At 58.8% G+C, this 13129-nt stretch overlaps 2 protein-coding genes across 8 annotated transcripts in view; one reads left to right on the forward strand and one right to left on the reverse strand.

Annotated features, from left to right (window-relative positions):
- Positions 1 to 6355, forward strand: part of SLC66A2 (solute carrier family 66 member 2) — a 55623-nt gene extending 49268 nt beyond the window's left edge. For 3 of the 7 annotated variants that reach the window (XM_088019693.1, XM_088019696.1, XM_088019694.1), the window contains 2 exons: positions 4506 to 4608; positions 5950 to 6355. In XM_088019693.1, coding sequence (XP_087875819.1) covers positions 4506 to 4608; positions 5950 to 6096 — 250 coding nt within the window. In that variant the 3' untranslated portion in view covers positions 6097 to 6355. Of the gene's footprint in view, positions 1 to 4505 lie in introns of all 7 variants that reach the window. The other 4 variants (XM_088019695.1, XM_088019697.1, XM_088019699.1 and 1 more) reach the window with 3 other exon arrangements.
- A 3208-nt stretch (positions 6356 to 9563) lies between these two features.
- The window catches only part of KCNG2 (potassium voltage-gated channel modifier subfamily G member 2), a gene marked incomplete at its 5' end in the record, with an annotated part of 30546 nt that continues 26980 nt past the window's right edge, over positions 9564 to 13129 (reverse strand). Inside the window, one exon of the mRNA XM_028095629.2 lies at positions 9564 to 11695. Coding sequence (XP_027951430.2) covers positions 10868 to 11695 — 828 coding nt within the window. The remainder of the gene's footprint in view (positions 11696 to 13129) is intronic.

Below are 13129 nucleotides of genomic sequence, written 5' to 3' on the forward strand. Positions count from 1 at the left end.
TGTTGGAGCTCTGGGCTGGTTGAGTTTCCTCCATCCAAGGAAGGGGGTCTCCAGGACATACATCCCTGGCATGTTGTAGGGTGATAGCCCAACTTCTGGGGCTCGTCCCTCCCTCCCATAGTTGTGGGTGATGGGAATTCACAGCTCATTGAAGGTCCTGGGAGGCGTGGGGGCAGGGCACCTCAGGGTCTTGGGGTGACAGCCTGAGCTTCTCCATCCAGAGCCCTTGTTCCCTGCACCAGGGTGTTCCTTCCTGATGAGCAGACCACTCAGGGCAGTGCTTGTCCAAATACTCGATTAGTATTTGACCTGACTGTGGTGCCCCCACCCCACCCTGAGTCCCGCACTGAGGCGGCTGGTGTGGGGCCTCATCAAGGCTGTCGCATTCCTGAGCCTGAGCCATGCCGGCCCAAGGGCCACGGCTGGGTGAGGCATCTGTGCAGCTAAGAATGGTCCTTACATCAGTCGGTGCCCCGCCCGGAGCAGTGACCTCACGTCTCCACTGGCGGGGGTAGAAAGTGCACCTGTGTGGTCAGGGCCCGGGGGCTCTGATGGGGCTCTGACGGGGCACTGGGCGGGGGTCCTGGGCCTGGCTCCAGCTGCACCTTCTGCCTGCCCCACAGGGAGCATGCTGTGGGCCTTTGTGTGGAGTCCCGCCTTGCTGGGAGCCACCAGTGAATGGAGGGGCCAGCTCCCTGCAAGGTGGCCATCTCAAGGGGGCCGGGAGCTTCCTCACCCCAGGAACGGCCCAGCCCTGAGGAGCCTTTCCAGGCTGGTGTCACTCTAGCCCCAGCTGCTCCCCACATAGGTCCACTTGAGAAGGTTCCAGCCAGGGCCCCTGACAGACCCTGCTGCTTGGTCTAGAACCATCTCTGTGGCTCGTTAGGTTTTATTGTGTTTTGAGGGAGGTCTTTCCGTCTCCTACTAAAGTGTGGCTGTTTCTGGGGAAGACTGTGCCTTGAGCTCTTAATTCTGGAAGACGGAACTGGACTCCTTTGCTGAGCCCTGTTGCTTCTCTCCTTGTCTTCATGGCCTTTTGCAGAAACATGGGTTGCTCTTGGAGCTTCTCCTTGAAATGCTTGCTCTGTGGGTGTGGGTTTTCCTTGGAAAAGCACAGGGGTGTGAGCGTGGGAGCTGAGAGCAGCCCCGCCCGGGCAGTCTGGCCCCTCCTTGGTGCAGTTCACATGGTACATCTCAGCTCTGGTTGGCCAGGTGCCTGCATCCTCCTGGTGGGCTCAGCCCAGGCCTGCGGGACTCGGCTCCATCTCCTGGTTGACCTGCTTCCCTCCCTCCGCTCGTCACTCTGGTGTGTCCTCACCTCCGTGGCCCCCACCGGTGCTAAGTGTGCAGTTGGCCTGAGCTCCTGGTGCTCCACCTGCTGCTCCAGCCCCCCGGAGGGCCTTTCTGTCGCATGCCGAGATCCCCAGCTGGTGCTCCAGACCAGGACCATCCGGACCGAGCTAGGGCACAACCTTGGGTAGTGCAGGGTGTGGGAACCGTCACGGCAGCAAGCACCGTCCCTCCTGCTCCTCAGCTGCCTCGTCTGGGTTGGACCAGGCCAGTTGTCTACAGGGACCAGTTGGGGAACATGGCCAGTGGCGGAACACCGACCCGAACCACCAGTCTCAGATCTTTTTCACGGGGCTGCCGGGGGTTAGCCCATCTCTCCCCTCGAGTGCAGCTGAGAGCCTGGACAGAAGGTGCGGAGCAGCTCTGGGGACTCCGGCGGTCAGCGGAAGTGGGCAGGGTGGGGGAAGGAAACCCCATGAGTGACTGGCATGGGCCACTCTGTTTTCCCTTCCGTATTTGCCAGCCTGGAATTCAGCACAGCCTGGAGCTCAGGACTTGCCCTGGGCCGGGCAGGAAGTGCTCCCAGTGGAGCCTCCATGCTCTGAGTGTGGGAAAGGGTGAGCAAGAGCTGGGGCTGCTGGTGTTTTGGCCTTGCTCTTACCCCCAGGCCCCAGGCAGGCCCCAGTCCGGAAGTGGCGTTCTTCAAAGCTGGAGGCAGCCCCAGGGCAGCAGAGGAGGAAGATCCTGAGAATGGAGGGGAATCCCATATGGCTCTTTCCTCTACCCTCCCACCTCGTGCACCTGGAGGCAGGTCAGCCATGGAAGGTGCACAGCAGGGCCACGAGACTCAAGCCCTGGCTTTCCAGCCGGAGGAGACGGCAGAAGAGTGTCCCCAAGGCACAGAGTCAGGGAGATGGAGGAGTGGACGCATCTTGGGACAGGGATCCTGTGCAGTTGTATGTGAACTCCTGGGCTCACCCCCAAGCTATGCATGCATGGATTTGGCCCTAACCTACATCCCAAAGGAGTTGAGAACTGAATTGTGGGGTAGACCACTGCCACGTCCCAGACCAGCCCACTAAGTGCTGCCCACAAAGTATAGACCCAGATGGCACCGCAGGGGCTTTGAAAATGGAGCTGACTTGAATTGCAGCCCACTTGCAGCCTGAACTTAACCATGCCAGTTGCCTATTAGAACAGAAAACCTGACATTCTCCATAGGATTTAATAAGACTTGGAGTCTCATCATATAATGTTAAAAATGTCCAGGATACAAACCAAAATTACTCAGCATAGGAAGCATCAGGAACATCTCAACAGCTTTCCAAGGAGAAGACAACCAGTAGACAACACAGTCAACCAAGCGGACCCGGGCTTGGGAATGGTCACTGGGAAACTGGTCCAGAGAGAAGAGCAAACACTCTTGAAATGAATGGAAAATGGGACATCTCTGCAAAGAAATGGAAGCTATAAAAAAGAACCAAACAGAACATTTTAAATTAAAAATCACAGTAAGCCAGATAAAAATGTACTTTGTGAGTTCAGTAGTGGAATGCAGATGGCCCGGGAATGAGTCTGTGAACTTGAAGACAGATCAATAAAAATACATTCTCAACAACAGAGAAAAACCAGGGGGAAAAATAGACTTAGGGAAAGTACCAAAAAATCTAACATTGATGTCATCTGAGTCTAGAGGAGAGAAGGGGTGTGGGGCAGACAAAAATAGTTGAGGGACTGTCTGAAAACTTTCCAAATTTGATGTTAAATAAACTTTACAGATTTGAGAAGTGCAGCAAATCCCAAACATGTATCACATCACAGTCTGCTAAAAACCAAAGTCAAATGTTGAAAGCAGCCAGAAAAAGAGGATCTATTATATATAATGTGGATTTTAAAAATGCAGAATTAGTTATCAGCTCCCTCAAAACAAAAAGTTTGAAATACAGTGTGAGCCAGTATTACAGGCCAAATATGATGTGTCCATGGGCTCTTTTGGATGTAGAGTGTCTGTCTGCAGACAAGCTGCTTGGGGCGTGCCAGGCCTTGGCCATTTTCCCAGTGACCATCCCAGAGGAGCCTCGAGCAGCCGTGTATGTGTAAGGTCAGGAGGGCTTTCCCCTCCCCGTCTGCATTCTGTGTGGCTGGTTGGGCTTCTCAGTGGGCAGAGGAGGGGACGCAGAGCTCTGTCCTCGGGCTGGGAGACGGGGCTCCTCACCCTGGGTTTTAGGAATAAGAACCGGCCTGGGGCTCAGAGGTGGTCAGAATGCCCGGGGGTGGAGGGCTGTTCAGGGTGGAGGGGCTCTCTCTCTCCAGGAGCTCAGTGCCTGCCTGGCCCTTGGCCTGGTGTTGGCAGCTCTGATGTGCATCCTGTCTGCTTGGGGATCTTCACCCCCCCTTCCTGCCACCTGGCAACAGCCCCCCTCTCAAACTCTGTGGTCTGGTTTAATTAGCTGTTAGAGGTTCAGGCTGCTGATGGAAATGGGTCTGATTTAAATATACTTGTGCAGGAAAACACAGTGGTGTTTGTGCCCTTGACTTGGGAAGCCAGGGCACGCGAAGCTGTGCGCAGAGACGTGTGTGGGGGATGTGGGCAGTGAGTGATAGTTCCCTCATCACCCACGAGGATCCCTGCCCCCCTGTGGACTGATCCGAAACGTTTGAAGGGGGGTTGGCATCGGTGACCAGAAATGGAATCGCCCTCCAGTTATCTTTTGAGGGAGGGGGGTCTGGCCAGGCAGGGGTTCCCAAGAGCAGGGGTTCGCTCTGCTTCTGCTGGCAGCCTCTGGTTTTGTCCTCGGCACCCTGGGTGCAGACGGGGGGCTCCCCAGCCAGGTGGGAAAGCTCTGGGTGAGAGGACCTCCCCTCCCGCCCAGGCTGCCCGTCCCCGTGGCCTAGTGGTGTTCTCCGGCAGTCCTCGCCTTCCTGGTGGGCCCTGGGATGCCGTGTGGGGAGGGGTGGTCTTCCCTCTCCTGTCTGAGGCCACAGCACGTCTCCTGAGGGGCACAGCACACACGCCTGCAGCCAGGAGGGACAGAACACTCGTGAGGCCACGTGGGCCCTGCCACTGTGTCGGCTTCCCCGCCCGGACAGCTGCAGGGCCTTCCTGTCCCTGGGGCTGTGCATGTCGTGGCCTCACAGTGAGGACGGGAGGGATGGGGGGGGGGGGACAGGTGGCGGCCTGGGTGGCCCCTGACCCCTGGCTTGTGTCTCCGCAGCATCAAGATGGTGCTCATGTGGACCAGTGGTGACACCTTCAAGACGGCCTACTTCCTGCTGAACGGTGCCCCCCTGCAGTTCTCCGTGTGCGGCCTGCTGCAGGTGCTGGTGGACCTGGCCATTCTGGGACAGGCCTATGCCTTCGCCCGCCACCCCCAGAAGCCAGCCCCCCATGTGGCGCACCCTGCCAGTGCCAAGGCCCTTTGAGGTGGCAGGGAGGACACAGATATGTGGCCTCCCGCCGTGGGCCCTGCCCGGCCACCTGTCCTCCCTGTCTGGGGCAGGCAGGCACCATGGCCCAACGAGATGTCCTGGCTGTTGGGATCTTGATCAGCCTCTGTGGGTCTGGGATGGGCTGGTGGGGGGCCTGGGTGCCACCGTTTGTGCTCATGCCCCGAGGACGAGCGCAGGTGGGCTTTATACCCCAGGGCTGGGCGGCGGCTGTTTTTCAGGTGATGGAAAAGCAAGTGTTCCCTTCCTTCCTCTCAAAAAACACCTGTCTGGAACTTGGAATATGCTCACAGACCCAGGAAAAGACAGACTTAGGGCTCCCACGGGCTGGAGGGCACCAGGAAGCCCTCTCCGGGTGTCAGCGTGCAGGGGCCCCCGGGGCCTGCAGCCCGGCTCTCGGCGCCCCTCGGCATGGGTGGGGTTGGGGAGCAGGAGTGAACAGTAGCACCCGGAGAACCCGTGGTCCTGGCGCACAGAGCCTGGTCTCAGAACGGCCCAAACGTGGGTGCCCTGGTGACAGCATGTACGCGAGGGGGACTCAGGACAGGGCCTGGGCACAGAGGGTGTGGTTGGGGTTGTGCATGCGCCTGGTGCACGTGGAAAGGAAGCTACGAGGACGCACATTACAAGTGCTTGGCGTTGGCCTCGTCCGGGTCACCTTCAGTGCAGCCGCCTCACAGACTCAGGACTCGGCCCTCAGCTTGGCCGTGGGGCCCAGAGGTGTCCCGTGTGCCCCCATGCCTCATTTCTGCATTGGCCTCCTCCTGGGAGATGCTGGCGTGGACCCCACTGGCAGTGAGGGGGCAAGCCTGTGTCCGTGCCGGCTGGGCCCTGGCCAGAGTGAGCTCAGGGGTGCTGGCACCAGAGTCTAGAGGTCCCCACGAGTCCTAGGGGTGTGGTGGGGTTGTCCCTGTGTGCTCCCAGGAAAGCCAGGGCCTGGGACCAGGTCTGGGCAGATGCACCCATCCCCCGAGCATGGCCGCACTTGCGGGGCGTTCCCCCTGGATTCTGGGAATTGCATGCACCTGCAGCATACAGCTTTTGACGTCCATCTTCCAGGACAGGGAGATGGCCTGCCAGTCAGGAGAGGGGACATGTGAGGCCGGTGTCCCCACACTCCTCTCAGGTCTGGGGTGATGTTCCAAGGTGGGGGGCTGTGGCCAGGCACGGGCATCTCTGGTCACCCTGTATCTTTCCCCGTCTGTTTTACAGGAGCATCTCAGCCATGCCCAGCAGCCCTGGGCAAGCTCCCAGGCCCCCAGCGTCTTGAGGGTTCTTGCAGCTTCCGTGTGGCTTTCCCTCTGCGGGGCGGAGGGGCAGCTCTGGGGCGGGTTCGCACGGGCCGTGCCAAAGCTCTAGTGGTGTCTGCTCTTCAGAGCTGTTTCCTCCTCCTGAGTTTTCCTCAAAAAATCCTGAATGTTTGAGTGAGGATCTGCTTAGTTTGGGCTGTAAGATGCTTTGGCAATGTTTATTTTTTAAACACGAGGCGGGGTGTCTGTAGCAGTAAATGACTACAGATTAAAGCGTCTCCGACTGCAGCAGTGAGGCATGTGCCCAGTGTGAGGGGGCACTCAGTTGTCAGGACGCTGACTTTAATTCAATAAACTCTCGTGATCCAGTGTGGCCTCGTGAATGGGTCGGAGTGGGGGCCCAGGACATGGAGCATGGGTCCCCGTCCTTCCTTCGCCGTGGGGGTCTTCAGGGAAGGGTGGGCACCCTCTCCTTGGGGTCCAGCTCTGCCCCTGTGACACCCAGGCTGCTCTCTCAGGGCACATTCCCCTTCCCCCCCCGGACAGACCTGTGCCCCCAGAAGGACAAGAAACCCCCCCTCCCAGGACAGACCAGCCCCCCTGGATAGAACAGCCCCCAGGACAGACTAGCCCCCTCAGACAGACTAGGCCTCCCGCTCCAGACAGAACAGCCCCTGGACAGACCAGCCCCCAAGACAGACCCGTCCGCAGGCCAGGCCAGCCCCCCAGGACAGACCAGCCCCAGGACAGACCAGCCCCCCAAACAGACCAAGAGGGCCAGGCCAGGGGAGGGCCCTGACCACTGAATGTCTGGAAAGGGTGAGAGGCATCCTGTTTAAAGAAAGGCCAAGAGAAGTGTTTCAAGGAAAATGGACAGGTCTGTTGAGCAAGTAGGGATGGAGTTGTGTGTACTGAGCAATTATTTTATCATGGACACAGTTTACATTTGGGGGCAAGATATCAAAAATATCAAAAGGATACGGTGAAAATACATGGAAGTGATATTTTGAATTTTTGGATAAGTCACCCCCCCCCTGCCCAGCACTGGCCCCAAGTCCAAGAGCGAGTCTGGTCCAGAGCGGGTCCAAGCTGGTGACACCACTGTGGTCCTCTCAGGCAGCCAGCATCCCCAGCCTGGACCCTTGTCCGGCTTTGGGGGTAGATTTTTATATTCCTTCTGGTAATCTCTTGATTAAAATTAACTTTTAATTAAATTATGCATTCAGTAAAAATTCCAACAGTGAAATGAAGAGTAAAATATACAAAGGTGTCTTTTTCTGTGAGCCCATCTCCGTTCTTGAAGACCTACCTGTGGCTCCACTAAAGACCGGAGAGGTGGTGTGGAGAGTCTGTGGGGCTGCCGTTCGGAGATGGAGCAGAAGGAGCCGGGGCCCGTGTCCCGCTTGCCAGGAGAGCGCTGTGCCCTGAGTTCTGTCAGTGGGAGGCCACAGGCTCTCACGAGCCCCACAAGAAGTGGACTTCTAATCAAAAAAGTAGGCGAAGGTCACTCTTTGCGACCTTCGATCTCCTGTAAGTTGTTCCAGCTCTTCTCTCAACAGAATAGCTCTTGGAAATGGGAACAACGTGGCGAGACTGCTCCGGCGGCTAGGGTGAGTGGCAAAGTGCAGCTCACTCCGATGAGCCTCCAAGAACTTGGAGCAGGTGGAAGGCTGTGAATGAAGCTGGGCTGCCTGTGCTGGCCCAGTCTCCAGCTGGCCAAGAAGAAATTGTGTGTGTGTGTGTGTAGGGGTGGGACGTGTTTTCCCCCTAAATAAGGAGTATAGGAATTTTTTCGGCAGCAAGCGTCGGGGAGGGTTTCAGACTCCCAGTGTTGATGTTGGGGCATGTTCAGTCCTGGGGCCACCGTGCTCAGTCTGAGCGGTTCCCCAGGTCCCCTGGAAGCACACACGGGTCAGCCAGGGTGGGTGGAGGGCAGGGGGTGCGCGGTCAGTCTGAGGGTGGTTGCATGCTCAGAAAGTGGCCCTGAGGGCAAGGGGTGTCCGGTGCTTCCTGGAATGTCACAGACCCAAATCATACCCCACCCCCCAGTGCTCACAATGGTTTCAGGTAACCAGAGGCCTTGGGCTGGCTGAGAGTGATCATAACCTGGTATTAGAGCCTACGTCCCAAGTCAGTGATCCTTCCGGAGCCAGAACAGAGCTCTCAGCACAATTGGGGTTTGTAAGGCTGTCTCCTGCCCTCCCTGCACTGCCTTTGTGCATTTTAAGCAGACTCAGTGATGTCAGCATCACACATAAGAATCCCACGATTCTGTCCCACAGTAGGTGCGTTCAGTAGATTTTGTCAGTGTGTGAGGCAGCAGGTTGTGGGGACCTTGGTGAGTTCCTGGTCCCCTGACCCAGACGGGAACATGGAGGCCACGGCCAGCGGGGGCCTGCCCAGAGTCCCGCACGAGGGACCATGGCCTGTGTGCAGGGGGCAGCTACGGAGGCTGAGGGTGGGCGGGGTAGGCACCAGAGAAGGGACAGGAAAGCTCAGGGCTGGCTGGTCTCCTTGCTCGGTGGGAGATGTGTGGCTTCCCTCCCACTGCACACCCCACTTCTCAGACGGTTGACAGGTCCCCCTCCTCCCCATGACCTCTGGTGCTTCAAGGGCTCTCTTGGTCTTCGAGGGGTCCCGGGTAGAACCGCTGCAGCCCATAGTCAGGAGGGGGTAGGGGCCAGATCCCTCAGGTCATCCTCTACCACTGACCTTGGAGGGACAACTTGGGTTATTTCTGGAGGTCTTCATGGTGATGGTCAGCGAGCCCCACTGCACAGGAGAAAGCAGTTTGCCCCTGGCGTCATCAGCCGTGCCCGATGAGCAGAGGGTAGTAGATGCCCTGAGTGTGGCCTCCATGGGTGGGAATCCCCTGGGACCAGCAGCAGCTGTGTCACCCGCTCCTGAGCAAGCGCAGTCACCCTTGGTGTGTTTCTACGTCCCCAGGCCCCGCCCTGTGGGGGTGTCAGCGGATGTGGCAATCAGGAGGAGGCAGGGCTAAACCTTAGGGTCCAGTCTGCCCAGAGCCAGCACTCAGGTGGGTCCCCTAGTCCCCAGTTCCCCTGTCCTTTCTCCTGGCAGACCTCTGCTGGCCCTGGCTTGAGGTATGTGGGCCCAGGAGGGAAGGAGAGGGGGACCCAGCCCCAGGTGGTGCAGGAACCAGGGCCCTGTAGGGAGAAGCTGCAAGTGGAGCATGCCAGGCCAGGTGCTGAATCTGGCCTGGTCCATGGTGGAATGACCATGTCTCTGTCTGATACAAGGGGACCCTTTCTGCCTCAGAGAGCTGGTTCGAGCAGCCGTGCAAGGTCAGACGTGGGAGAGTCTTCGCCTCCCTGTGGTTTGGGGACACTCAGCTCATTCTGATCCCAGAATGTTTTCTTGGTTGCTGGTAAGACCATTATTTCAGCTTCCCTGCACCCCACTGCCCTTGTCCACTTGACCCTGACCCAGGAGCTGGAACCCAGGTACTTCTGTGCATGCAAATTGTGGCTGGGTGTGAGGAGGAGGAAGAGGGAAACCGAGTCTGTTGTCAAGGCAGTCCAGCCTGCCCCACCCCTGCAGAACTGGGGCTCATTGTGTAAATCCTGACAGCTTCAGCCCTGGGTTCTTTGCAGCCTGGTTCCCTGAGAACACCTAGCCCTGCCCTGCGGGGTGCAGTGCGGTTGCAGATTTGGGACCCCGGCTCTGCTGTGGGACTTGGAGGGGTACAACTGGGCTTTGCGTGCAAGGGCTTTGTCCAGGTAGCGGTGCCCCACTGTCTACACATACCGGCTCCCCGTGAGCGCTGGAAACTCCTCCTTGGCCTGGACGCCCCTGTGCCTGGTGAGGACGCTGGTGCTGCCCCGAGGAACTCGGTGGAGAGGCAGGAGAGGCACGCTGTTTATTGGTAGCAGTAGCATCCTAGGAAATGTCCTCTGAGCAAGGGCCCCACCCTAGCCCCCACCCCAGCCTCTCCCGGCTCTGGCCTCGCGCCAGGGGCCCTGCCAAAAGCCGTGATGGATGGCAGCGGGGGGCGGGGGGTGCCAGGTGTCTGGGGGGCTCTCTGGGGTGGTCCAGGTGCGCCTCCTGCGGGCCCTGGGGCAGCAGCGTCTGCAGTGTCATGGCTCCGCTCATTAAAATGAAAAGGGACAGAGTAACGTGATTTGTAAAGTCCCATTCCTTCATGCCTTGGTGAAGACAGGCTCCCAGCAGCTGCACACCAGGGCCCCTTCCCCCACCTCCTCTTGGAGAACCCAGAGGGTAAAGGTGTCCAAGGCCAGCAGAGAGCGCAGGGAAACATGCACACCTTGAGCTTTGCAGAGGCATTTTCAGGGGCGAATTCACCCTTGCCCCTGGCTCTCACGGGGGAGGCAAGCCAGACGACTTCAGGGGGCCACGAAGACCCCCATGGAGCTAGTGCGGGGGAGGGAGGTCAGAGGTCAGGGCTGGGACCCGCCCCCCTCCCCAGAGGAACTGGGTGGCTGTGTTAATGTCACACTTCCGTCACTTGTCAGGAATGCGCAGAGAAGCCTCCCTCCTGATGGGGCGCCGCCCACTGTGGGTGAGCTGCAGAAGCAGGAGCCCCCCAGCCTCCCCACCGCCCACAGCCGCTCCAGGAACTACGCTGGCCGAAGAGCAGGGAAGCGGGAGGATGCGGCCCGTGGACACGTGTGGCCTCGTGGCATTTGCTACAGGCTTGGAATTTCTGGGCTAGGGAGTCCAAACTCCAAAGGGAAGTGCGGAGGAAAGGGGACAGGAATGATTGGAAGCACAGGGGCGCTTTCCACTGCCACCTCCCAGTCAGGCTGCGGTCCGGGCTGCGCTGGCTGGAGGGACATGCCGTGGGTACCGGGAGGGAGCCCGGCCCGCGACGTCGCCTGCGGGAGGTGAGGACCGTGCTTCTATTCCTGAAGAAGCTCGCGAGGAGCGGCCTCTTGGGCCCGGCGACGGTCGTGGCCATCCCCGGGAAAAGGGACCCCGGCTTGGCCGGCGCCCACAGGCCCCTGTGGGCTGTCCTCGGTGGCCGTGGCCGAGCGCGAGCTGTCCTCGCGCAGGGCTGGCTCTGGGCTGGCGGCGCGCCGCTGCTGCGCCTTGAGCTCGGAGTAGGAGCGCGAGAAGGTGTGGAAGATGGACGTGGCCGGGAAGGCCATGAGCAGGATGCCGCTGAGGATGCTGCTCAGCGCCACCACCTGCCCGGGCAGGCTGCGCGGCACCATGTCGCCGTAACCCACGGTGGTCATGGAAATGACGGCCCACCAGTAGCTGGCGGGCACGCTGGAGAAGTCGCGGCGCGCGCCCAGCTCGCGCTCGGCCAGGTGCACCAGCGGGGCGAAGAGCGCCATGGCCACGCACAGGAAGAGCAGCAGCAGGCCGAGCTCGCGCGCGCAGCGGCGCACCGTCAGGCCGAGCGAGCGCAGCCCGAGAGAGTGGCGCGCCAGGCGCATCACGTAGAGCACGCGCAGCGCCCGCAGCAGCCGCAGCGCCAGCCCCGCGCGCTCCAGCAGCGCCGCGCCGCCCGCGCCCGCGCCCGCGCCCCCAGCCGCCAGCCCCACGAGCAGCGACACGTAGAAGGGCAGGATGGCCAGGATGTCGATGATGTTGAGCGGTGTCCGCAGGAAGGCGCACTTGCTCTCGGCCTGCAGCGAGCGCAGCAGGAACTCGAAGGAGAACCAGGCCACGCACACCGTCTCCAGCACGAAGAGGCTGCGGCACTTGGGGGAGCACTCGCCCTGCGGAGCAGAGGGGGCGGGTCACGCTCGGGCTGCCCTTCCCGACCCACCCCAACCCTTGCCCGTGCACGACTGCTGGGGGCCCGGTTTCCCTGCAAAAAGATCCCACCAGAGGCTAGGTTTCCTGCCCGGGAGCCAAGGAGCTCAGCTGACGGGGTCCCCAGCACAACTGGTGAAAATCATTAAAAACAACCATTAAAGCCTCTGGAAACAGGCCTAAGGGCAAACAGCAAACGGAACATATATCCAAGAAAATCTACAAAACTTCATTTAAAAAGGCGAGAGAAATACCCTCCCCATCCCCAGCCCAGCTCAGCGAGGAGACTCCACTCCAGAACACAGGCCTCCCTGCCCCCAGCTCCCCCCGGACAGTGCGGTTGAGAAGGGGGCACCTTCTTCTGCCCAGTCCCCACTCCTGCTGTGGGGTGGAGGCTCTACCTCATGCTGCTCAGAAAACCCCTAACCCTTGCCCCTGGCTCTCACGGGGGAGGCAAGCCAGACGACCTCAGCCTGCTGCTCCGCCCTCCATCCCCCCCCAACTCAGCTCAGAGAATGGGGAATCACCAAAGAAGTCAGGCACTGTCACCATCCCCAACTCCAGAGCCCTGGTGCAGAGGTTTTGCCTGGGGAGGGGCAGGGGGAAGCAGGCTCCTAGAACAGCTCCTCATTTCTTGCCAAATGAACTGACTTCATGTGTAACAGTACAGGGAAGTTCAACCCTAAGCTGTTCTCAAGAACCCTGGAGGTTGTAGTGAAGGAAAACGGGAGGAGATTCATGGAAAGAGAGTTCATTCCAGGGTGATTATGGGCGTACCCAAGCTGTGCCTCCCTGCGGGGCAGCATCAGGGGCTAAACACCGTGTGTGTATGTGTGTGTGTATGTGCACATATGTGTATCTCTGCGTGTATGTGTGCATGTATGTATCTGGGTGCGCATGCACATAGGTATGATCTCTGTGTGTGCATATAGGTGAGGAATGTATCTGTGCATGCATGTATCTGGGCACACACATGCGTGTGCATGCATGAATGTATCTGTGTATGTGTGTGCGTGTATGTGTGTGTGTGTGTGTGTATGCGTGTGGAGGAACAAGAATACACTACACCACAATGATCCAGCCAATCACTAAAACAGATAACAGTAGCAAGCCCTGAAAAAAGAGGGGACATCATCCAGGGTTGCTATATTATCTAAAATGTCCAGTTTCCAATAAAAAATCCTGGAGCAGGCAAAGAAACAGTAACGTTTGATCCATACATCAGAAAAAAATCAGGCAACAGAAACGACATTTGAGAGGACCAGATATCAGAGTTTTGAAAAGCACCATTATAAATGTGTTCACAGACCAAAGGAAGATCAAAGAAATGGAAAATGTGATGGCAGGCCATTGTATCAAATGGAGATTATTGATAAAGAGAGAAGTTTTAAAATGAC

This window comes from Eumetopias jubatus, unplaced genomic scaffold (assembly GCF_037043125.1).
Source record: "Eumetopias jubatus isolate StellerSeaLion01/CBP00866 unplaced genomic scaffold, mEumJub1_p1.0 scaffold_16, whole genome shotgun sequence".
Taxonomy (NCBI): domain Eukaryota; kingdom Metazoa; phylum Chordata; class Mammalia; order Carnivora; family Otariidae; genus Eumetopias; species Eumetopias jubatus.